The sequence below is a fragment of the Rhinolophus sinicus genome, linkage group LG06 (genome assembly GCF_036562045.2).
Source record: "Rhinolophus sinicus isolate RSC01 linkage group LG06, ASM3656204v1, whole genome shotgun sequence".
Taxonomy (NCBI): domain Eukaryota; kingdom Metazoa; phylum Chordata; class Mammalia; order Chiroptera; family Rhinolophidae; genus Rhinolophus; species Rhinolophus sinicus.
In genome coordinates, this window is record NC_133756.1 from 160,843,154 (window position 1) to 160,864,918 (window position 21,765).

Below are 21,765 nucleotides of genomic sequence, written 5' to 3' on the forward strand. Positions count from 1 at the left end.
TCTGTCTCTCCTAAACATCACCTTCCCTGCGTCTGGCATTCCATTCTTTTTCACTGCTCCCAGCCATTTCTCCGTTGGAGACAGCTGGTGAAATGGAGCATGCTAGAGAGATCTGAAGGGGTGGGTGTGTGGGGGAAATGAGACCATTTCACTTGAGTTTCTTAGCTCTCTCACCAAATGCATGCTTACTCACACTTACACAGGCAGTAAGCCTGTCAGTCAGAGGACAGAGCTAGAATGGGAGAGGGACCGCAGAGCTAGTGGCAGAGGTGGGGAGACAAACTGAATTGAGGGGTCAGGGCAAGGAGAGGTGGAAGCTGCATTTCTCCCTAAGCGCGCAGGCCACTGGTGGTGGTGGGGGGTGCAAGGCAGGGTCCACCCTCTTGCTAGTAGGCTGATGGGGATGAGAAAATAAAAAGTACGGAGTTTATTTTGGAGACTTAAAAAGACGCAAATCCTGTCGCTGGGAAGATTGTTTCATTCGCTTCTCCCCCCCCCCCCCCCCAGTAATCGTTTATTGAGCATCTCTTGAACGCCAGGTCCCTGCTCACGTTCTTGGGGGTGGAGGTAGGAAGAAGGGGCAAGAAAGAGTTGAAAACAGATGGTGCTGGTTTGAACGCGTTATGAGAGCTCCAAAGAAGGAAAAGAAAACAGAAGGCCTAGCGGAGACGACATTTGAGCCGGTGGAAAAGGGGCTTTAGTGTCGCCCTTCCCCCAGGTCGGCAGCTGGAGCTCAGCCCGGGTGGGTCCTCTCCTCTTCCGTCTCCGATCCGCTTTCAGCGCATTCATCCACCTCTGGGTCAGGGGTGGGTAAGCAAACAATCAGACACTTATCACAGGCATCTGCTGCAACTTCCCGCTTGGCGCCGGCAACGCGCGGCCGCGGGGGAATGAGTCCTCCGGGACTGCTTGGGAACGTAAGCGCCCGGGCCTCTCACGCCTGATCAGGGAGTCGGGCCGGAAGGCCGCAGGCCTGCGCTCGGGCGGGTCAGACGCAGAAAGTAAACCCTCCGCGTGGGACCATCTTTACAGCAGACCCTCCCCCACTCTAGCCCCCAATGTTCCCGGTGCAGTGGCCCGGAGACCGTGAACTACGTACTACAACTCCCAGAAGGCTTCGCGACCTAGCCGCCTAGGGACCATTGGAGAATGGCAGGGGGTGGGCCTCTATCCGAACGGCCTTCCAACCCTGGAGAGGACGTGGCGTACGGCGCTGCCGGAAGTTCCGGGAAGTAGGCCGAGAGTCTGGCCCGAGCTTCCGGGTTGGTCGCGCGCCTTTCTGCGGCTAAGATGGCGACCGAGCATCCGGAGCCTCCTAAAGGAGAGTTGCAGCTGCCGCCGCCGCCACCTCCTGGACACTATGGCGCCTGGGCTGCCCAGGAGCTTCAGGCCAAATTGGCAGAGATCGGAGCTCCGATCCAGGGTGAGGAGCTCGGGAGGTCAAGAGCCGGTAGCGTAGGCCTGCGGGGAAGCGAGCCTGGTTACCCCGGAGACCTGGGGGGGGCGGAGGCGGGTCCCTGGGGCTTGACTAAGGCCGACTGGCCTACTCGGCCTGACCTACACTGTTGATCCTGTGCTTTGCCCAGCAGGGAGCCGCGAGGAGCTGGTGGAACGGCTGCAGACCTACACCCGCCAGGTAAGTGTTGGTGGGATGTCAGGATAGGCCGAGCTTCTGGAGGAGGCCTTCATGATCCCTCACGACTCTGTTCATTCTTTGTGTACCTCGACACAGCAAGCGAGGCTTGCCTTTTTTGCCTATTCTTGCCTTTACCTGCTCTGGTATAATCTCTGCTATACATATTGATCCACCCCAGTGCTTAGCCCGAGCTCTGACACACAGGCACAACACAAATTTTGTTGAATGAATGGGAGCCAACGTCGTTTAGTGGAATAACCCCTCTTGGACTAATCTAGAGTCGTTTCTCTCTTGCAGACTGGCATCGTACTGAATCGGCCAGTTTTGAGAGGTGAAGATGGGGACAAAGCTGCTCCCCCACCCATGTCAGCACAGGTAAGGATATTGTTCCACTTTATAATAAGTTCTCTTCTGCTCAGGGTAACCCTGCCTCTCAGGTGCAGTGTGCTGGGGATGCAACTAGAAGATTGGGCAGATAGGTACCGCAATGACAGAGCTGGGAGCTCTTCAAATCTCCTTTGGTCCTGATCCTTCCCCAGTGTCGGCTCCTCCAAATTCTACCAGTCATTTAAGATTCAGCTTGAATATCTGGAAGCCTGACTTGATCCTCCCCCACCACCCCATCAGCAGGGAGTAATCACCTTCTTCTTTGTCCCCCTTCAGATCACAGTTTTTATGTTATTCTTTGAGACATTAGGGCTCACTCCTTGATTTGATTTCATACCCTCTCCATTTAGTAAGTCATTTGGGGCATACTGGCTATTTATTTAAGTCCCCTCATCTTCCATGTCCTTTTTGATCCAGGATTTGATTGTTTCACTAGAGCAGTGGCTCTTATGTGGGGTCCATTGACTCCTATGTGTGGGATGAGGAGTCCCTAGATGGCCTTTAAAGGTGTCCCTGAATATCCTGAAATCGTATGCAAAATCTACGTGTTTCCCCGAAAATAAGACCTAGCCAGACAATCAGCTCTCATGTGTCTTTTGCAGCAAACATTAATATGACTCGGTCTTACATTATATAAGAACAAGTATATTATATTATACCTGGTCTTATAGTAAAATAAGACCGGGTCTTATATTAATTTTTGCTCCAAAAGACGCATTAGACCTGATTGTCTGGCTAGGTCTTATTTTCGGGGAAACACGGTATATTCATGATATTTTGCTGGGGATAGAGTTGTTAGTTTTCATTGGTTGGTGCCCCAAAGTTAACATCAACATTTTTTTTTTTTAATTGGGGAACTGCTTTTCCAGGACCCATCAGCTGCAAGTCAAGTCGTTGTCCTTTAGTCTAGTTGTGGAGGGCGCAGCTCAGCTCTTTAAGTCCAGTTGCCGTTTTCAATCTTTAGTTGCAGGGGGCGCAGCCCACCATCCCATGTGGGAATTGAACTGGCAACCTTGTTGAGAGCTCAAGCTCTAACCAACTGAGCCATCCGGCTGCCCCACCAGCAGCTCAGCGGCAGCTCGTTGTCTTCAATCTAGTTGTGGAGGGTGCAGCTCACTGGCCCATGTGGGAATTGAACTGGCAACCCTGTCGTTCAGAGCTCGCGCTCTAACCAACTGAGCCATCTGCCCCCCCACCCCCACCCCATCAACTTTTGATATTGCTGTAGAGCAGGGGTGTCCAAACTTTCGTCAACGTTTTTCACCAAGGGCCATATGCGGTAAAATACACAAACAGCCGGGCCACTCACTCGAGGTGAAGTACGTATTGCCTCACCTGGTTTATTTAAGTAAACTAAATATATTTTTGGAATTTGCTGCGGGCCAATTAACAATGGATCGCTGTTGGCTGCAGTTGGCCCGCGGGCCGCAGTTTGGACACCCCTGCTATAGAGTATTCTCTTGAATGCAGGGACTTTGTGTCATTTGACACTGAATCCCAGCACCTGGCTCATAGTAGATCTCCAGCAAATATCTTAAGTAGATAAATGTTTCCTAGTTCATGGTCATATTTTTCCCCCACAGCTCTCTGGAATTCCCATGCCACCGCCACCCATGGGCCTCCCACCTCTGCAACCTCCTCCACCACCCCCACCACCTCCACCAGGCCTTGGCCTTGGTTTTCCTATGGCAGTTGGACCCCGCCCACCAAACTTGGGGCCCCCGCCTCCTCTCCGGGTGGGCGAGCCTGTGGCGTTGTCAGAGGAGGAGCGGCTGAAGCTGGCACAGCAGCAGGCGGCATTATTGATGCAGCAAGAGGAGCGTGCCAAGCAGGTAGGGCATCTGGCAGCCTGGGTCTGGGTCTTATCAGCGTCCTAAAGGGGACGTGGGGCCTCAGGGACAGCTCGATTCTGGGGCCAAGCATTCTAGGACGCTCTGGACAAAAGACTAGAACCCCAGGAAGCAGAGTTGTGGCAGACTGGTCTGTGGGGTATTGGTGCTGGTATGAGCTTGTTTTCTTTTTTTTAAAAAACTTTTTTAGTTTTCAGTTACAGCTGACATTCAGTATTATTTTATATTAGTTTCAGGTGTACAGCATAGTGGTTAGGCATTTATATAATTAGCTTATTTTCATTTTTAAGCAGGGAGATCATTCACTGAAGGAACATGAGCTCTTGGAACAGCAGAAGCGGGTAATGCCCTTCATCCTAATCTTTGACCCCATGGTCTAGTCTGTTGGCTGTCACCTCGAGTGCTCAGTGTCCAAAAAAAGATGCACCATTCAAGTTTCTTGTGGAGGTTACCTTATCTTAAACTAAGTTCCAATATCTCCCAAATAATTCCATCTTTTTGTAGCTGAGGGGTCAGTAAACTATGAACTGCAGCCTGTTGTTTTTTTTTTTTGTATGGCCTGCAAGCTAAGAATGGTTTTATATTTTTAAAGGATCGTTAAAAAAAATAAAATAACCCAAGAATATACAACAGGGTTCACACAGTGGTCTGTAAAGCCTGAAGTATTTACTGTCTGGCCCATTACAGAAAAAGTTTGCTGATCCCTAGTAGTGTTACGTGCTATCATTTTAGGTAACTTGGAGAGGACTCTGGATCCGTTTAGTTATTTGTATTAAGTGTCGACTAAATGATGGATATGAGTTAGGGAAAGATGATACATAAGGCATTCAGCCCCACGGGTGCATTGTATCAGTTGTTACTTAGGGGGTTACTCAGGAGTATTAGAAAATAAGCATTAACAGCACCAGATATGGAAACATTTATGAAGTACTGTCTGCCCAGATTGTGTTAGATCTTGAGGGGTAGATATAAGAACAGAATTCACTGTTTCTTAGAAATAACTTAATCTTTTGGGGAAGAAAACTCTTAGTAAAACAATAGAAGTCAGTGTTTAGCTAAATATTAAATTCTCTGCTAGGGACCAGAAGTCTCCTGGGGTTTTTCTTGGTGTTGTTTCCAGGGGTTTTCTTTTATGACGAGAGGGCTTTTCCATTTGGACCAGTAGCCTGAAAGTGTGGGGGTGGCGGGGCTGGCAGAGCTCCGGTGGTACCTGATTGTTCTCCTTGGTCCTGTGACCCTGCTGAAACAATGCTCTTGTCAGGGGCTGCCCACCCAGTGGCTTTCCAAGCTGTAGCCCCACTTCCTCTTTTCTCTTGTAGGCAGCTGTGTTACTAGAGCAAGAACGGCAGCAGGAGATTGCCAAGATGGGCACCCCAGTCCCTCGGCCCCCACAAGACATGGGCCAAATTGGCGTTCGCACTCCTCTGGGTCCTCGAGGTAAGACCCTGGAAATGGGAGGGCAACGCAAGGAAGATGATGAGAAATTTATTTACTTAAGTATATAGCACGTTAAAAAGGAGCACGTCTCATAGACGTGTAGTTCAGTGAGTTTTCATAAACCGAACATACCCATACAGCACCTGGGCCAGGAACCGAAACATTACCAGCACCCTGAAAGTCCTCCTGGCTACCTTCCAGCCACCCCCTCCCCCTAAGGATAACCATCACCCTGAGTTTTAGCAAGGAAGGTAATTTTTAAAAAGCGTGTTTTATCTCTTTCGACATTGGATTTCTTTCTCCTCTTAGTTGCTGCTCCAGTGGGCCCCACCCCCACTGTTTTGCCCATGGGGGCCCCAGTTCCCCGGCCTCGTGGTCCCCCACCACCCCCTGGAGATGAGAACAGAGAGGTGAGATTGGTGATTTCTTCCTAGGGACTGGAGAGTGGTTTAGAATGGGACTATTGCTGGATTTTTAGGGGAGTCTTTGAGAAGATAGGAAGACTTCTGGGGGTGGGGATGGGGGGCGCCATACTCAGTTGAAACGTATTGAGGTAGGACAGGAAGACATTTCTGGGGCAGCGTTCTGGGCTTCACTCTGAGGGATGCTGAAGGATGGTTGAGTCTAGTTGGTGTTGTCCAGTCTGCTGTTTACATCATCTGGCCTGCAGCCCTTCTAGTATAAGATGTGGAAAGTGCTGGAAAGGGGCACTAAGATTACTCCCTCTGCCTGTGTTACCTTTGGCAGATGGACGACCCCTCTGTGGGTCCCAAGATCCCCCAGGCTTTGGAGAAGATCCTGCAGCTAAAGGAGAGCCGCCAAGAAGAGATGAACTCTCAACAGGGTGAGTGTCACCGTGTCCGAGGGCTGCAAGGAGAGAACCTGGAGCAGCTGAGGCCGAGTCCACATTCCTCCATCCCTTTCCTGAGGAGGGTTTTAGAGAGAAACTGGCTCTTGGTAAAGAGGGGTTACGGGAGCGAGTAACAGTGCAGTGGCCCTGGGACAAGACTGACGGCCACCTTCCCTCCCTTACAGAGGAAGAGGAAATGGAAACAGACACACGCTCCTCCCTGGGCCAGTCAGCGTCAGAGACCGAGGAGGACACAGTGTCCATATCTAAAAAAGAGGTATGGGATGGAGCCGGGTCTGGAAGGAATGGCAGGAGACGGGGTTTAGGCCCTAAAATAACTCCCATTCGAAGTGTTCAGTAAGCCGTAGCTGCTGTTTTGTGCCAGCTCCCGTCTAAGCATCTTGTAGATATTTTCCATTCGATGGCCATGAGTTCTTGGAGTTCTGAGTATGATGCACGCCTACATTTTATAGCTAATAAACTGAGGTTCTGAGAGGTATAGTAATTTACCCAGAGGCACAAAGCTCAAAAGCGGTAGAACTTTAGCGTCTGACTTCAAGGCCTTTTTTCTCAACCTGTAGGGGAAATTGGGGGGGGGTTAAGGGTTGGGGGGCAGGCACAGTACTTGGATTTTCTGACCTAATTGATTTTCCTTGTGTTGGCAGAAAAACCGGAAGCGTCGGAACCGAAAGAAGAAGAAAAAGCCCCAGCGGGTGCGGGGGGCATCCTCTGAGAGCTCGGGGGAGCGAGAGAAAGAGTCCACCCGCTCCCGTGGCGCTGACTCCCCTGCCGCTGATGTTGAAATTGAGTACGTGACGGAAGAACCTGAAATTTATGAGCCCAACTTCATCTTCTTCAAGAGGATTTTTGAGGCTTTCAAGGTACAAGGAGCGGCCCTCTCATGGGGCAGAGCTGAGCAGGGAAGGAGCAGGGAGGGGAAAAGATGGCGCAGAGGAGGGCATCTTTTCAGGGCTGGGTTGAGGATCTAGGGAGGGGTTTCCATGTTGTCTGTCTCCTCAGCTCACCGACGATGTGAAGAAGGAGAAAGAGAAGGAACCAGAGAAACTTGACAAACTGGAGAACTCCACAGTCCCCAAGAAGAAGGGCTTCGAGGAGGAGCACAAGGACAGTGACGATGACAGCAGCGACGATGAACAGGTGAGGCCACCACCTGCCTTCCGGGCGACAAGCCCTCGGGGGGCGTCCAGTGAGGGACCATGGTGAACTCTGGCCGGGGCGAATCCCTTTGGTGGCTTAAGGCTGGGGGCAAGCTTGGGCGCCTGAGTGACACCTGCGAGTCTTGCTCACAAGAGCTGATTGTTCTGTTGTAGGAAAAGAAGCCTGAAGCCCCCAAGCTGTCCAAGAAGAAGTTGCGCCGAATGAATCGCTTTACTGTGGCTGAACTTAAGCAGGTGAGACCAAGCTGACGCAGCAGGCCCTAACGCTCCTAGGTCCCTAAAGGGGCGAGGTTGGCTGTGGTGGGGAGAGCTTCGAAGGAGGTGTGGGTGACTTAGGTGTGGGTCCTTTGAGGAAGAGAAAGAAAGAGCTTTAGACCTGACAGGTCGGGGCTTTCTCGAGGCATGTTGCTGTTTTCCAGCTCGTGGCTCGGCCCGACGTTGTGGAGATGCATGACGTGACAGCGCAGGACCCCAAGCTCTTGGTCCACCTCAAGGCCACTCGGAATTCCGTGCCCGTGCCCCGCCACTGGTGTTTCAAGCGCAAGTACCTGCAGGGCAAACGAGGCATTGAGAAACCCCCCTTCGAGCTGCCAGACTTCATCAAACGCACAGGCATCCAGGAGATGCGGGAGGCCCTGCAGGAGAAGGTGAGGGGCCTGACTCAGTGCTGCCCTGGGGCAGCCACGTCCTTGATGGCAGCCTGCTTCAGAGTCAGGATCTGCTTCCCAGGACCCACCTATTTAGTCTGATCGTCCCTTCTCCAGTTCAGAAGTCGTACTGCATGTGACACATGGCAGGAAGGGCAGTCCTCACCTCCGTTCACAGTGGAGACTTCTGGGTCTCTGTGGCTCCATTTCCACCTTGTCCCTTTGTCTTATCCCCTCTGCCCGCACTTGGCTGGCTCTCTTGGACCTGCACACGCTGACCCCTTTCTCTGCATGTTGCTTTTGGCTCAGTCTGTAGTTTTCTGCCCCCATTGTGAGTCTGATGCACTTCGTGTATAGTGATTTGTGGTGGTTGTGTGACTGCTTAATTAGATACTTTACACGTCATGCGAAAATTCAGGAGGTACAAAAGTACGCCGTGAAAACTGCCTCCCAGTGAAACTCTAGTCTGCCAGTTCTCCCCTTTTATGGCCTGTCTTCTGCTGTTCTCCATAGGAAGAGCAGAAGACCATGAAGTCAAAAATGCGAGAGAAGGTTCGACCCAAGATGGGGAAGATTGACATTGACTATCAGAAACTGCATGATGCCTTCTTCAAGTGGCAGACCAAGCCAAAGCTGACCATCCACGGGGACCTGTATTACGAGGTTCGGGAGCCGGGGGCTGGGGAGCAGGGCTGGGCCTTGGCTCACGGTTGTAACTCGTGGTCAGAAGGGCTTTTGAAGCTGGTACAGTAGCCTCTCCCTTCAGCCTCATAGTTGTCCGTTAACTCTCCTTGAGTGGGATGGAATATGAAATCTTCCAATGAGATGGTTTCCTGGACGGGTGCAGACCATGTCTTTGAAGTCATAATTGTTTATGGTTGTGCCAAGGGACAGATGCTTTTAGGAAACATTTAATATTGGGGGTAGGAGAAAGCCCCCCCCATCCTTAAAGTATTAATGACCATGATATTGTGGAACTTTTGAGGTGGAAGGATCTCGGTGATCATCCTGTCGAATGCCCTCATTTTGCAGATGAGAAAGCAGGTCCTGAGTTTGGCCATATTCTCTTTAGTTTTTTTTTTTTTCCTTGGCCGTGTTCTCATAGTGGGTTAATGATGGCTGGGAGTCTTGCCTTTCCCCTCCTTCCTGGCCTTTATTCCTCTCCCTACTCTGGCCAGGGAAAGCAGTGATGAGAATCAGAGTGGGAACTAGGCAGCCGTCAGTGGCATTGTGTATCCGATGTGGATTGGGACTTCTCCTCTTTGCTCTCATGTCCCCTGGCCATTGTGTGTCCCAGTGTGTGTCTGGTGTCTACAATACAGCGTGCTCTGCTTTTTCCTCAGGGGAAGGAGTTTGAGACACGACTGAAGGAGAAGAAGCCAGGAGATCTGTCTGATGAGCTAAGGATTTCTTTGGGGATGCCAGTAGGACCAGTGAGTGCCAGTTACCTGACTGGGGAAGCAGAGAAGAGGGTGGGAATTGGAGCGGAAGGGAGACGAAAGGATAGGGCTGGGCAGATGGCATCCTGTTCTCTTTTTTCCTGCAGAATGCTCACAAGGTCCCTCCTCCATGGCTGATTGCCATGCAGCGATATGGACCACCCCCATCGTACCCAAACTTGAAAATCCCCGGGCTGAACTCACCCATCCCCGAGGTGAGCACTGTCTTTTCATTCTTAGCTGCCTCTGCTTTTAACTAGAGGATGATTTTTCTTCCTTCTTTCATTTTACCATGTGTCTCTTAAAAAAAAGTATTAGGTTTTGTTTTTTTAAAACCTGACATGCTCTTATAAAATAGTCAGTCAGAATTGACAAGTGCAAAGGTTAAAACAAATCACCCACAATCTCACCACTCAGAAATAACCAGATTTAACGTGCGGTGAATGTGTTTCCATATATCTTACTGACATATACATAGCTGAACAGATAGAAATAATTTCATGTCAGTAATGGCATTAAATTTATTCTTATTTTTAAATAAAAAGCATCACGTTAAAATTAACAGGCAACAAAGTAAGTGAAAAAGAAGTGATTGTTAAGTTTCAGAATTTCTGTCCTTTAAGAGAAATAGGTCCTAAAAGCTTTTCAAAGGTTAGGAAACAATCAGTAGGAAGTAGAAGTCATGTTTTTTAAAGTACGTGTCAGTTTTAGACAATACAGACTCGACCATGAAGGCTACGGTTATTCTCACACTTTCTGCCTCTCATCTTCCCATCCTTTTGCCTCCGGATTTTTGTTGCTTATTACTTTTGCTTTGTAACATTTAATTCTCTGAAGTCATAATTTCCAGAGTTCCCAAGGGTTAGTTCTGTACTTTGGAGAGTGACTTTGTTCTAGGGCTTCAGCGTTTCTTTTGGAGCTTAGTGGAACTGACTTTCATTTCTTCTCTTGCAGAGCTGTTCCTTTGGGTACCATGCTGGCGGCTGGGGCAAACCTCCAGTGGATGAGACCGGAAAACCACTCTATGGGGATGTGTTTGGAACCAATGCTGCTGAATTTCAGGTATGGGCCATGGTTGGCAAGCTTGGTCTTACTTAAGGTCATGAAGTTTAGAGATAGTTGGTATATAGCTTCTTCTTATCAAGGAGCTGGGTGTTGTGAATTTTCAGTCTAAAAAAGGGGCATACATTTTTCTGGGCTGTGATGCATGCCCCTGACTCGAATATGAGCTCTCTGTGGACACAGATTGTCTGTTTACCTTTACAAAAGCTTGACACCTAATGGGTACTTAGTAAACAGTTGTTGAATGAATGAGTGACCTCTTTCAGACCAAGACTGAGGAAGAAGAGATTGATCGGACCCCTTGGGGGGAGCTGGAGCCATCTGATGAAGAGTCTTCAGAAGAAGAGGAAGAGGAGGAAAGTGATGAAGAGAAGCCAGATGAGACAGGCTTTATTACCCCTGCAGACAGGTTGGGAAGCAGTCTGCCTCTCGGAAGTGGCCTGTCTTTGGGGGCCTTCTCTTTACTCCAAGGCTTCTTCCTCTCTCCACAGTGGCCTCATCACTCCTGGAGGGTTCTCGTCGGTGCCAGCTGGAATGGAGACCCCTGAACTCATTGAGCTGAGGAAGAAAAAGATTGAGGAGGCGATGGATGGGTGAGAGAACTAGGCAGGGCCGAGAGGGCACCTCTTCCCTTTGGCCTCTTGGTTGACTGGCTGACTTTTGTCCACCCCCTTTTAACAATTATTGCACACCAACTCTGTGCCAGGCACTGCTCTAGGCAGTGGGGAGTCAGCAGCGAAAACGTCATCAGAGAACAAGATAATTTCAGATGTGGATAGGATGGTGAACCAAAGGACACTGGGGAATGGGATGTAGAGGGTTTGGGTGATGGGGAAGCCTCTGGGAAGGCCTCGCTGAGGAGGAGGTATTCGAGCTGAGCGCTGAATGTTAGGGAAGAATCAGCCACAGGATGATGTGGGGCAGAAGGAACTGGAAGGGAAGCAGTCCACAGGCCCTGGGCAGGCACGGGGTTTGCAGAGTCATGCATTTTGAAGCCCTACTATTAGGTATATAAACCTGTGGGATTGTTAAGTCTTCTTGATGAATTGACCCCTTTTTTCATGAAAGGATCTTCTCTGTTCTGTTCTTTGTTCCCCTTTTCCCACTTTCTGGATTATTTGAACATTTTTTATGATTCTGTTTTATCTCCTTTGTTGAATTATTAACTGTAAGTCTTTGTTTTATTGTTTTGGTGGTTCCTTTAGGGTTTAGAATAACCATCTTTATCACAGTCTACCTTCAGGTAATATTATACTTCCAGATAGTATTAAGAACTTTACGAATTGTACTTGCATTTCTTTCCTCCTGACTTTTGCATTCTTGTCATACATTTTGCACTTACATATATTATAACTCCTACACTGTGTGGTTATTAGTTTTATTTCAATGGTCAGTTATCTTTTAGAGAGATTTAAATCCTAAGAATTATATACTAACTCACATAATTAGCATTTCCAGTGTTGTTTCATTTCTTTGTGTATCTCTGCGTTTCTATCCGGTATCATTTTCTTTCTGCCTGAAAGTCTTCCTTCAGCATTTCTTATGGGTCTGCTGGTCGTGAATTCTTTCAGCTTTTACTGTTTAAAAATGTCTTTGTTTGGCCTTCCTTTTTGACAGATTTTTGTCAGGTATAGGATTCTAGATTGAGAGTGTTTTTTTCTTTCAAGTACTTGAAAGGTGTTGCTAGTGTCTTCTTTCTTTCATTGTTTCTGAGGAGAAATCTGTCTTCATCCTTCTTTTGTTCCTCTATACATGTGTGTCATTTTTCTCTGGCTGCTTTTAAGATTTTTATCTCTGTTTTGAACAGTTGGATTATGCTGTGCAGTATAGGGCAGTGTATTGGTGTAGTTTTCTTCACAATTCCTGGTTTGAAGTTTATGAAGCGTCTTGAATCTGGATTTATATATAGTTTTTATTAATTTTGGAAAAATTGTGGCAGTTACTTCTCCATATATATATATATATATATATATATATATAGTTCTCTTCTCTTTGTCCTCTCCTTTGGGAACACCAATTATACATCCATGAGGTCTCTTAAAGTTGTCCTAATGCTCACTGATACTCTGTTCATTTTTAAAATATCTCTCTTTATTTCATTTTAAAAAATTTCTGTTCCTGGGGCGGACGGGTGGCTCGGTTGGTTAGAGCACAAGCTCTGGGCAACGGGGCTGCCAGTTCAATTCCCACATGGGCCAGCGAGCTGCGCCCTCGGCAACTAAGATTGAAAGGACAACAACTTGACTTGGAAAAAGTCCCGGAAGTACAAACTGTTCCCTAATAAAAGTCCTGTTCCCCTTCCCCAGTAAAATCTTAAAAAAAAAAAAAAAAAAATGTTTAAAAAATTTCTGTTCCTATGTTTGCTTATATAGTGCCTGCAGTTTCTAATTTGACATTAATTCCATCCAATGTAGTTTTCATCTCTAAGCAGTGTGATTTCAGTCTTCTTATATCTTCTATGTTTCTTAACTTAATTTTTTGGAACATATGTAATGCAGTTATAACATTAATGTATTTGCCCGCTAATGCCAACATCTGTGCCAGTTCTGGGTTGATTTAAATTGATTATTTTTCTCACTAAGGATTGTATTCCCCTGTTTGTTTGCATGCCTGTTAATTTTTGATTGGCTGCCAGACTTTGTGAAATGTACCTTGTTAGGTCTAGGATACTTTTGTATTCCTGTAAATCTTTAGCTTTGTTCAGGGATACAGTTAAGGTACCTGGAAACAGTTTGGTTCTTTTAGGTCTTGCTTGTCAGGATCCTTAGTGATGGAAGCAGTGCTCACTCAGTCCTTTCCGCTCCTGAGGCACAAGGCGCCCTGTATCCTGTACCCAGTGCCCTGTTAATCAGGTTTTTCAGTCGGCCTAGTAGGACCAGGCACTATTCCTAGTCCTAGTGAGTGGCAGGTACTGTTATCACTAATCCTTTCCCTCCCTGGCCTGTGTAGTGTCCTTAGATGCAGTAATCTACTTGAAGAGGACCCTCTGCAGGTCTCTGGAGTTCTCGGGCTCTGGACCGCTTTCTCTTCTCCACACCCGGTCCTGTGATCTCTAGCCACCTTGGTCTCTGTGTACTTTCAGCTTCAGCCCTTCAACTCATGGTGTCCTCTGAGCTCTACGTGGGTTACTCCTCCTTGTTCTGTGGTCTGCAGACTCTCTTCAGTAGGCTGGGCAATTGAAGGACTCACATCATTGGTTACCTGTCTCAGGAATCCCTCTTCTTCGTTGTCCCATGTCCAGTGACTTGAAAACCACTGTTTCATCTGTATTGCCCATTTTTTTGGTTGTTTCAGTTGGGAGGGTACACCTAGTCCATCATGCTCCTTGTCTGGATGCAGAAGTCTTAAGTTTTGCATATTCAAGGAAGAAAAAAGAAAGGGACGGTGGCCGAGTATAGTGAGGAGGAATTAGGTAAGGGAGCCAAGTATGAACCCCTTAGGTCATGTTAAAGAGTTCGAGTGTCATTCAGATGATGATCAGAAGCCTCAGTGGGTTTTGAGCAAAGGAAGGAGAGGACCTAAATTTCTTTTTATTTCAATTTTTAAAAAATTTTTATTAGGGAATATTGGGGAACAGTGTGTTTCTCCAGGGTCCATCAGCTCCAAGTCTTTGACCTTCCATCTAGTTGTGGAGGGCACAGTTCAACTCCAAGTCCAGTTGCCGTTTTCAATCTTTAGTTGCAGGGGGTGCAGCCCAGCATCCCATGCGGGAATCGAACCGGCAACCTTGTTCAGAGCTTGCGCTCTAACCAACTGAGCCATCCTGCCGCCTGAATTTTGTTTTAAGGCATTTGCTCTGGCTGCTGTGTGAGAATAGATTGTCACCTCTTCCTGGGGGAGAGGTAGGGATGAAACCACATCTGGGTTGATATTGGTAGATTTGCTTTTGTGTTTCGAGTGGAAATCCTTGAAATAAGTGGTGAGATTGGCTGTGGATGGCTCTTGCACCAATGGAATGGCTGGAAGTTCGGGTTACATTAGAACTCCAGGCACAACTTGGGGCAGGGACTGCTGTAGCCTCGCCTCTTCTCTCCTGCCATCTTCTCTACCAGAGATCCTGTGGCAACTTTCAGCCTCTGACCCTTTGCCCTTCTTCACGTGTGGGAATCTTGGTCTCTGATCCTCTGATCTCCTTAACTTAATCTCTGTTCTCCTTCCGGGCCTGTATTCCCTGGAATCGGCACCAGCCCACTTCTTAACTTCTCATGGTTTCCGTGACCTGCACAGGTAGCGTGGGCATCCTTTTCCCCAGCAGGTTTCGCGGAGTCTCTTCAGGGAACTGGGTAGAGGTGCTGTCCGTGTTCCTTCTGGGTTTGACCTCCTTGTCCATTGCAGAAGCGAGACGCCTCAGCTGTTCACCGTGTTACCAGAAAAAAGAACGGCCACCGTTGGGGGAGCCATAATGGGATCGACGCACATCTATGACATGTCCACAGTGAGCTCTTGGAAACTACTGCTGTTGGGGGCTGGCAAGGCGGCAAAAGCTAGGGCTGCTGAGCCTCTTGTGGAATGACCAGGCTTTGATACTTCTTCTAGGTTATGAGTCGGAAGGGCCCGGCACCCGAGCTACAAGGTGTAGAAGTGGCCCTGGCACCTGAAGAGTTGGAGCTGGACCCCATGGCCATGACCCAGAAGTATGAAGAGCACGTGCGGGAGCAGCAGGCACAAGTGGAGAAGGAAGACTTCAGTGACATGGTGGCGGAACATGCTGCCAAACAAAAGGTGGGAGCTCACACCAGAACTCCCCGCGGGGAGAGGGGTGTTGGAGCCGGGGGCCGGGCGCTGCTTTTTCCGTGGAGTCATGTTCTCTAGTGGTGAAAGTGATGGAGGACTCTTGCCTGCTGCCCTGAGCTTCCTTTCCTGAGCTGGGGAAACCTTAGAAAAGCTCTGGTGGGTGGGCTGCTCTCGGTGAGGATGATGACACGGAGTCCTTGGGGGGTGGGGAGGAACTCATGCACGTCTGAGAATCCAGTTTCAGTCCTTTTTCCACAGACGTATGTGTCAGGCTGCCCACCCTTGTTTTCGGGATCAGTGGGTTGTTTAACCTGTTTCTCTTTCTCTCCTTCAGCAAAAGAAACGGAAAGCTCAGCCCCAGGACAGCCGTGGGGGCAGCAAGAAATACAAGGAGTTCAAATTTTAGGTCCCCCTCACACACCCAGCCCTTCTTTAGGCCCTCTGTCTGGATGCCTGGGCTTCACACATGGGTCCCCGAGAGCCAGCTCTCCCACATTCCCAAGGGCTTGTCATTTCATGTTCTTATTTTAGACGTGTTTTGTAAATAAAGCTGCTTCCCAAGAGATGAGTATGTAACACTCCTGATCTTCCCTCGTCTCCTTTGAGTCCCCTTCTGCAAAAGAACTAAAACAGCGTTTTCCTACACCTTCTGGGCTGCCCCAGTGACCAGGGGCATGCCCCTGGATCAGCTGTTGCTGTTGAGGCTGGTGATGAAGCTAAAGCCGTCCAAAATCTGTGTTTTACCACTGCCTGTCTTTGTAGGAAGGCTCCGGGGGAAGTACCTGAAGGGTTGGTTTGACCTTACTGCTTTGTCCTTGGGGACTAAAAATAGCCAGCTTAGCACCCTGGCAGGGTTGAGGAAGTACAGTGGGCTTGGGAAGTAGGCCAGGTCAGGCCTTCCTAATAGACCTTGTGGCCAGAAGAGCCCAAGTCCTTCTCGGGGAGAGAACACAGCTGAACATCTAGATTGTCCTGTGTCTGTGAGCCCCTGGGTGGTTTCAGTCAACCAGTCTCCATGTTTTGTGTGTGTGGGGCTTGATTTCTCCAGGATCTAGTCCCCCATGGGGAGAAGTCTTCCTGACAGGCTAGACTAGGTTGGACTGCTGAGTCCAAAAGGCATTTGCTCAGCGCTGGGAAGATGAGTCACATACGGCTGCTGTCCCACTAGTGTTGCTATAAGTGTACCTAAACTGAGGTGTCAGTGTGCAGGTTTCAAGATGGTTTCTGGAGGGGGGAGTGTGGGAGGTCCCACGGAGGATGTGGCAGTTGAGCTAAGCTTGGGGAGGAATAGGATTTTAGATACTTTGTAAGTGATGACGCAGAAAAACATTCCAAGGGGCAGAAACCGGGCAGCGATGGCAGGCTTAGGATTCTAATGGTTCTTTGGGAGAGCGGGACCACAGGGACTGAAAAGGGTTGGGTCTCGATGGGCCAGGGCTTAGCTTTATAATTAACCCATGCCAAGGGCCTTTTGGACTCTAGGTCCCTAAGGCCCCCAGCCTACACTGGAGAGAGGCAGGGGCGGAAACTTCACGGCACTTTGGCACCCGTGGCAGTGGCAGGCCGCTGGGTCTCCACCGCTTCCTTCGTTGGTCTTGGCGAAGAAACCCGCGGGCTGCAGGGCGGGGGCCAGGTCCACGATCGGAAGCCGGGCTTGGGCTCAGCAGACCCTAAGGGACCAGGGCGCGCTCCCGCGGCAGCCCCCCTCCAGGCCGGGGCCGCGCCCCGGAAAAGCGGGATTTCCGCTGGCCGGGACGCTGCCGCTGAGAGGACGACGGGGGGGAGGGGAGGACCGGGCAGGCCGGCTGCAGCTCGCGCGGCGGATTTGAGGGGAGGAGCCAGCCGAGCACGCGCGGGCCGCAGACCCCTCTTCCAGAGTAAGGGGCGCGCGCCCACAGGCCCGCCGGGGCCGCGAGCGCGAGCCCCGCCCCTTGGCGTTGGGTGGGGCCGGCGCGAGCCCGGGCTCCCCGCCCCCTCCCCGGACACGCCCACCCAGTGTCTTGGCGGCGCGAGCCGCAACAGGCAGCGGCGGGCGAGCGCGAGGACCGCGCGTCGCGAGGCCCCGCGCCTGCGTGCAGCTTCTCGCTCGCTCGCGCGCTCCGGCGGGCGGGCTGAGGAGACGAGTCGAGCCCCTGCCGCTGCCGCCGCTGGGGGAGAAGCCTGGGCGTCCGCTTGTGGTCGCCTCGATCCCCGTAACGCCCGCGCCCCTCACCCCCGGCCGGGCCATGGCGGAACGCGGAGGGACGGGCGGTGGTCCCGGAGGCGCCGGGGGTGGGAGCGGCCAGCGGGGCTCTGGGGTCGCCCAGTCTCCGCAGCAGCAGCCAACGCCACAGCAGCCAACGCCGCAGCAGCCAACGCCCCCCAAGCTGGCCCAGGCCACCACTTCGTCCTCGTCCACCTCAGCGGCGGTCGCCTCCTCCTCCTCCTCATCCACCTCCACTTCCATGGCCGTCGCGGTGGCCTCGGGCTCCGCGCCTCCCGGCGGCCCGGGGCCAGGCCGCACACCCGCCCCCGTGCAGATGAACCTCTACGCCACCTGGGAGGTGGACCGAAGCTCGTCCAGCTGCGTGCCCAGGTGAGCGGCGGGCGGGGGGGCTGGGCCCTCGGGGGCTCCCGGCTGGGGCTGTGACAGACCCCCGCCTTTCCATTCCATCCTGTCCCATCGCCCAAGGGGACTCCTCCTCCCTAGATTCCCCCGGGCTGCGGGGCCTGGTCCCTGCCAGGCCTCCCAGGACTCCTCCTCTGCGGGGACCCCGCCCTCTCCGGGCAGCCGCACCTTCTGCCTGTGGCCGGGACCACCCTCTTCCCCTCCCCTTGCGGGGCCTTCTGGATTTTCAAGCCCTGGGCCTTCTCTTGTTGAACTGACCGAATCCGGCCTTCCTGGCGGTCAGTTTCCCTGCATAAGTCACAGATTCTTTTCCCGGCCTTGCCGGCGCCCGTGGGCTGTACATATGTTACATAGATGTGGTATAGATCTCTTGATACTATTCTTTCCCAATATACTCGGCATGTGCCAAACTCGACGATCACCTTCTGCCAGGTAAAGCCCATGTAGTAACCCTTGGGGCCTGTAGTTAGTCTTCAGTACACATGATCATTTGGACGTCAGATCACACACATTCTGTCCTGGTCTCTACGCTCTTGTAGAAGTCCTAGTTTGTGTGTCTTCAAGTGTATTTTTCTCTGCTTCTTCCTCCCCAGTAAATGGTCACAAATTCTCCAGTCCTGCTGGGCTACATAAAATTACTGCCTTCTTCCTAAATTCAATCCATTCCTGTCTATTGGCACCATCTGGGGACTTTCCTTCCGTTGGTAAAATTTCCCTAGTTTGGGATATTTTCTGTTTCTGTATTGGCAAGGAAGTCTTTTTTCAACTCTTTGGGGACAGTATGCAGTGTCTTACAGTTTACCCCTAGAGTAGACACGAGAGCTGGTTTTGCCCAGTAAGCCCAGAGAAATGCCTGGAGGTGATCTTTTTGTCACCTCTGAGTTGATTCTGTTGCCTTGGAGTCTTGGGCTCACTTTTAACTCTGTTAGCCCAGCCTTGGGCAGATGGATGTGTAAGTGGGGGTTAGGGAGCATTGTCTGGTTCCACCCTCAATTCTATTTTTCTTTTTTTCTCTATTTTGAATTATTTCATGCATGCAACATGCAACATTTTATATATATATATACACACACATATATATATCCTAGATAGGCTATTAAAAAAAGGATGTGCAGTACATCTGTATACTTGACTCAGGTTAAGAAATAGAGCATTATCCATTATGATGAAGCCTCCAGGGTGCCCCTTCCGGACCACATCCCCTTTTTCCCCCACAAAGGTAAACACTATTCTGAATTGTGTGTTTATCATTTCCCTTGTCTTAAAACTAGTTTTATTACCTATGTGCACCTGTGAACACTAATTTTAAATTTTGAATGTTTTTGAAGTCTATGGAAATGCTATCGTATTGTATGTGTTCTGTGACCTATTTTATTGTGTTGGTTTTTGTGTATTTTTTAACTCAACATTAAGTTTGTGAGAATCATCACTTACTGTAAGTTGCATGGTAGCTGTAGTTTAAATATTTTCACTAATGGATAGAATTTCATTGTAGGAATGTTATAATTTTCCTTTTGATGAACATTTGGGTTGTTTCCTCTTTGTGAGCATGAACAATCATGCTGTAAATATTTTTATCCAGGACTCCTGGTGCTCACTGCGAAAGTTTCTGTTGGTTGTCTTTATATGTAGGGGTGGAATTGCTGTTCGCGGGGTATACATCTGGAACTTTTTTAGATAATATTAGGTTGTTTTTCATTCCTCCCACCCCCCTTCTACTCTTCATGTCCTTTGTTTCAACATTGACCTCACTGACTTACACTTTTCTTTTTTTCTGTCCTTCCTTTAGGGGAATCAGGAGCCTCTTAGTTTAGTTTGCTTTGGCCAGCGCCCTACCACAACACCAAACTCAAGTGGGTGTTTCGTATGTGATGCTGTTCCTCTTAGTACTGCACAGGATTCTCTCTTGTATCATAGGCTCATGTCTAGCTGAAGTATTCTCATTTACCTTTTTCAAACATAAAAGCACTGTGCACCTTCCCACATGGCTCCAGTGTTCGTAACATATGCTTGCCCATTCTTTCTTCACATCTGTCACTGTGTTTGATTGATGACATTTGGACAGCTGCCTTCTTTACCTTGTTAGATTGAAAAGGCACCAGTCGACTAGCAAGACACTACTGTGCAGCAGAGGGGGGATAAATAAAATCACCGATGGCTGTTGATTTTTGGTCTGCCCCATTAGTCACTGAAAAGTCCACATAATAAGTTATTAGCCCAAGAAATAGCCAGGCGTCCTGATCAAATCGATAATTATTGTGCTAACTTGGTGTGAGACTTAGGCTAGCTTGTTTTCACCTGCAGGAGCATGCATGCAGTGTGTCATGTCTAGTGACCAATCCCTGAGATTGTCAGCTGTCCTGCTCTGACTTTGTTTTTCAGCTGTCACCCCTGTGCCTCCCAGCTCCTTGTGGAACACTTGTGCTCTTTGGAGCATGCTGTTTTATCTGCAGGGTGGAAACTAACACCCTGTGAGGAGAAAATGGCCTGCTATTGGCCCTTTGAATTATCAGAGTCATCTGGTTAATTTGAGGTCTCCTTGGCGTACTTGTTCATGTTGAGAATATATTGGCAGCTTGCACTCTGTACACAGCACTCTGTATTTGCACATACTCTAGGATTAGCATTCTTGTCTCGTGTAACTCAAATGAGACCCAAACATCTGAGATGTATACACATAAATGTAAACATGATTGTGGATCTAAGGTTAGCTGTACATAACAATGTTGTGGGATTCAGTCTCGTAAAATGTGACCCTCTACCTAGTGCAGAGAGGAAAGTTGAAAAGTCAGGTGGTAGCGAGGTCATGCTCCTTTTCTTGATCCCTATAGAAATATAATTTTCTTTAGGAAAAAAAATAATCCCTTTCCCTTTATTAGATATTTAAATAAAGATAGCATTGTCGTTGTTCCTCAGATATTGGTGTGTTCTTATTAACATCCACTAAATTCCCTCAGAATCCATTGTAATTTTTTTTAACTTCTTATGGATGAAGAGCATACATGTAGTTGGCTTTAAAATAACTAAGTTATTCTATTCATTGCCATTTTGCCAGCATTTTTTTTTAAATAAAGAGATAAATACATGTCTATGATTAGAAATTCTAGTAGTACAGAAAAATGGAAAGTGTAAGGAAAAAGCCCCAGTCCTCTGTCTGTTCTCACTGCCCAGAGGTAATCACTGGGACATAGCGTTGCTTTTGTGATTCTGTTAGGAGCAGGTAGGCCTGTCACAGTTCTTTATGAAATTCACAGCTTTCGAAGTCGGCATTGTTTTCCTTCCATACTAAGTAGTACTTCCTCTACTATGGTCCATGGTATGGACAGTGCTGTGGCACCATTGTAGGCACCAGGTAGCGCGTTGCTTGATGTTAAAGAAAGGGTTTTGGAGTCTTATTATCAATCCCTTCTCTTAGGCCTTTGTATGGTGAGAGTTTCCCTGATGTTCTTTCTTCTTTTTGAATTGCTTAAGTAGGAGAGGCACAAAAATTATGACATTTCACAAGTGTACAACATTTCCTCAGTGGCATAAAACTATTAGGAGACAAAATGTGCTCTGCTGTTATCACTCATGAACCATATCACATTTTCTTTGAGTACAAAGCACATTTACATATTCTTATCTGTCTGTGTATTTAGGGAAGGAGTTCAGTAATTATCAGTCACATTTCTCCTTAGATGACATAAAAAAAAAAGTGAGTACTGAACTTAAGCCTTACTGTACAGGTGTTACAGCCGAAGGAGGTGTCCGTGGCTAAGTCGGCGTGGCTGGCCTGCCATAGACGTGTTTCATGAAGGTGCGTGGGGGCAGTTGCCCCTCTAACTACAAAAGCACAAGGCAAGCCAGGACATATTGCTCTGTTTTCTTACTGTGTACTAGGACAAACTCTGCCACACCTTAGTGTTTTCATCAATTGATGGGGAATACTTTTACTTAT

The 21,765-nt window shown here is 49.0% G+C and overlaps 2 protein-coding genes across 6 annotated transcripts in view; both read left to right on the top strand.

Annotated features, from left to right (window-relative positions):
* Nucleotides 1-1,235: 1,235 nt before the first annotated feature.
* Nucleotides 1,236-15,783, top strand: SF3B2 (splicing factor 3b subunit 2). Of its 4 annotated transcripts, none has more exons than XM_019737691.2 (22): nucleotides 1,236-1,423; nucleotides 1,587-1,636; nucleotides 1,934-2,011; nucleotides 3,607-3,855; nucleotides 4,164-4,214; nucleotides 5,193-5,310; nucleotides 5,620-5,720; nucleotides 6,058-6,154; nucleotides 6,346-6,437; nucleotides 6,826-7,041; nucleotides 7,181-7,318; nucleotides 7,492-7,572; nucleotides 7,758-7,985; nucleotides 8,499-8,648; nucleotides 9,329-9,418; nucleotides 9,532-9,639; nucleotides 10,379-10,486; nucleotides 10,753-10,895; nucleotides 10,978-11,079; nucleotides 14,822-14,921; nucleotides 15,023-15,208; nucleotides 15,555-15,783. In XM_019737691.2, the coding sequence occupies exons 1-22, from the start codon at nucleotides 1,291-1,293 to the stop codon at nucleotides 15,624-15,626; spliced, it is 2,691 nt and encodes an 896-aa protein (XP_019593250.1). In that variant the 5' UTR covers nucleotides 1,236-1,290; the 3' UTR covers nucleotides 15,627-15,783. The 4 variants fall into 4 exon arrangements, with proteins under 4 accessions (XP_019593250.1, XP_019593253.1, XP_019593251.1 ...); XM_019737692.2 differs by having other exon boundaries at nucleotides 1,237-1,423; nucleotides 1,590-1,636; XM_019737694.2 differs by lacking the exon at nucleotides 4,164-4,214.
* Nucleotides 15,784-17,057: 1,274 nt separating this feature from the next.
* The window catches only part of PACS1 (phosphofurin acidic cluster sorting protein 1), a 115,110-nt gene continuing 110,402 nt past the window's right edge, over nucleotides 17,058-21,765 (top strand). The window contains exon 1 of one of the 2 annotated variants that reach the window (XM_019737688.2): nucleotides 17,058-17,795. In XM_019737688.2, the coding sequence (XP_019593247.1) occupies nucleotides 17,446-17,795 (350 nt within the window). In that variant the 5' untranslated portion in view covers nucleotides 17,058-17,445. The remainder of the gene's footprint in view (nucleotides 17,796-21,765) is intronic. The other variant, XM_019737689.2, reaches the window with a different exon arrangement.

Excerpts from the sequence above, each read along its gene's own strand:
- SF3B2 (XM_019737691.2), top strand. The coding sequence starts at position 1,291 with ATGGCGACCGAGCATCCGGAGCCTCCTAAAGGAGAGTTGCAGCTGCCG. Across the intron at positions 7,986-8,498 it reads GGGAGGCCCTGCAGGAGAAG|GAAGAGCAGAAGACCATGAA; the intron begins GTGAGGGGCCTG and ends TGTTCTCCATAG. Across the intron at positions 15,209-15,554 it reads AACATGCTGCCAAACAAAAG|CAAAAGAAACGGAAAGCTCA; the intron begins GTGGGAGCTCAC and ends TCTCTCCTTCAG.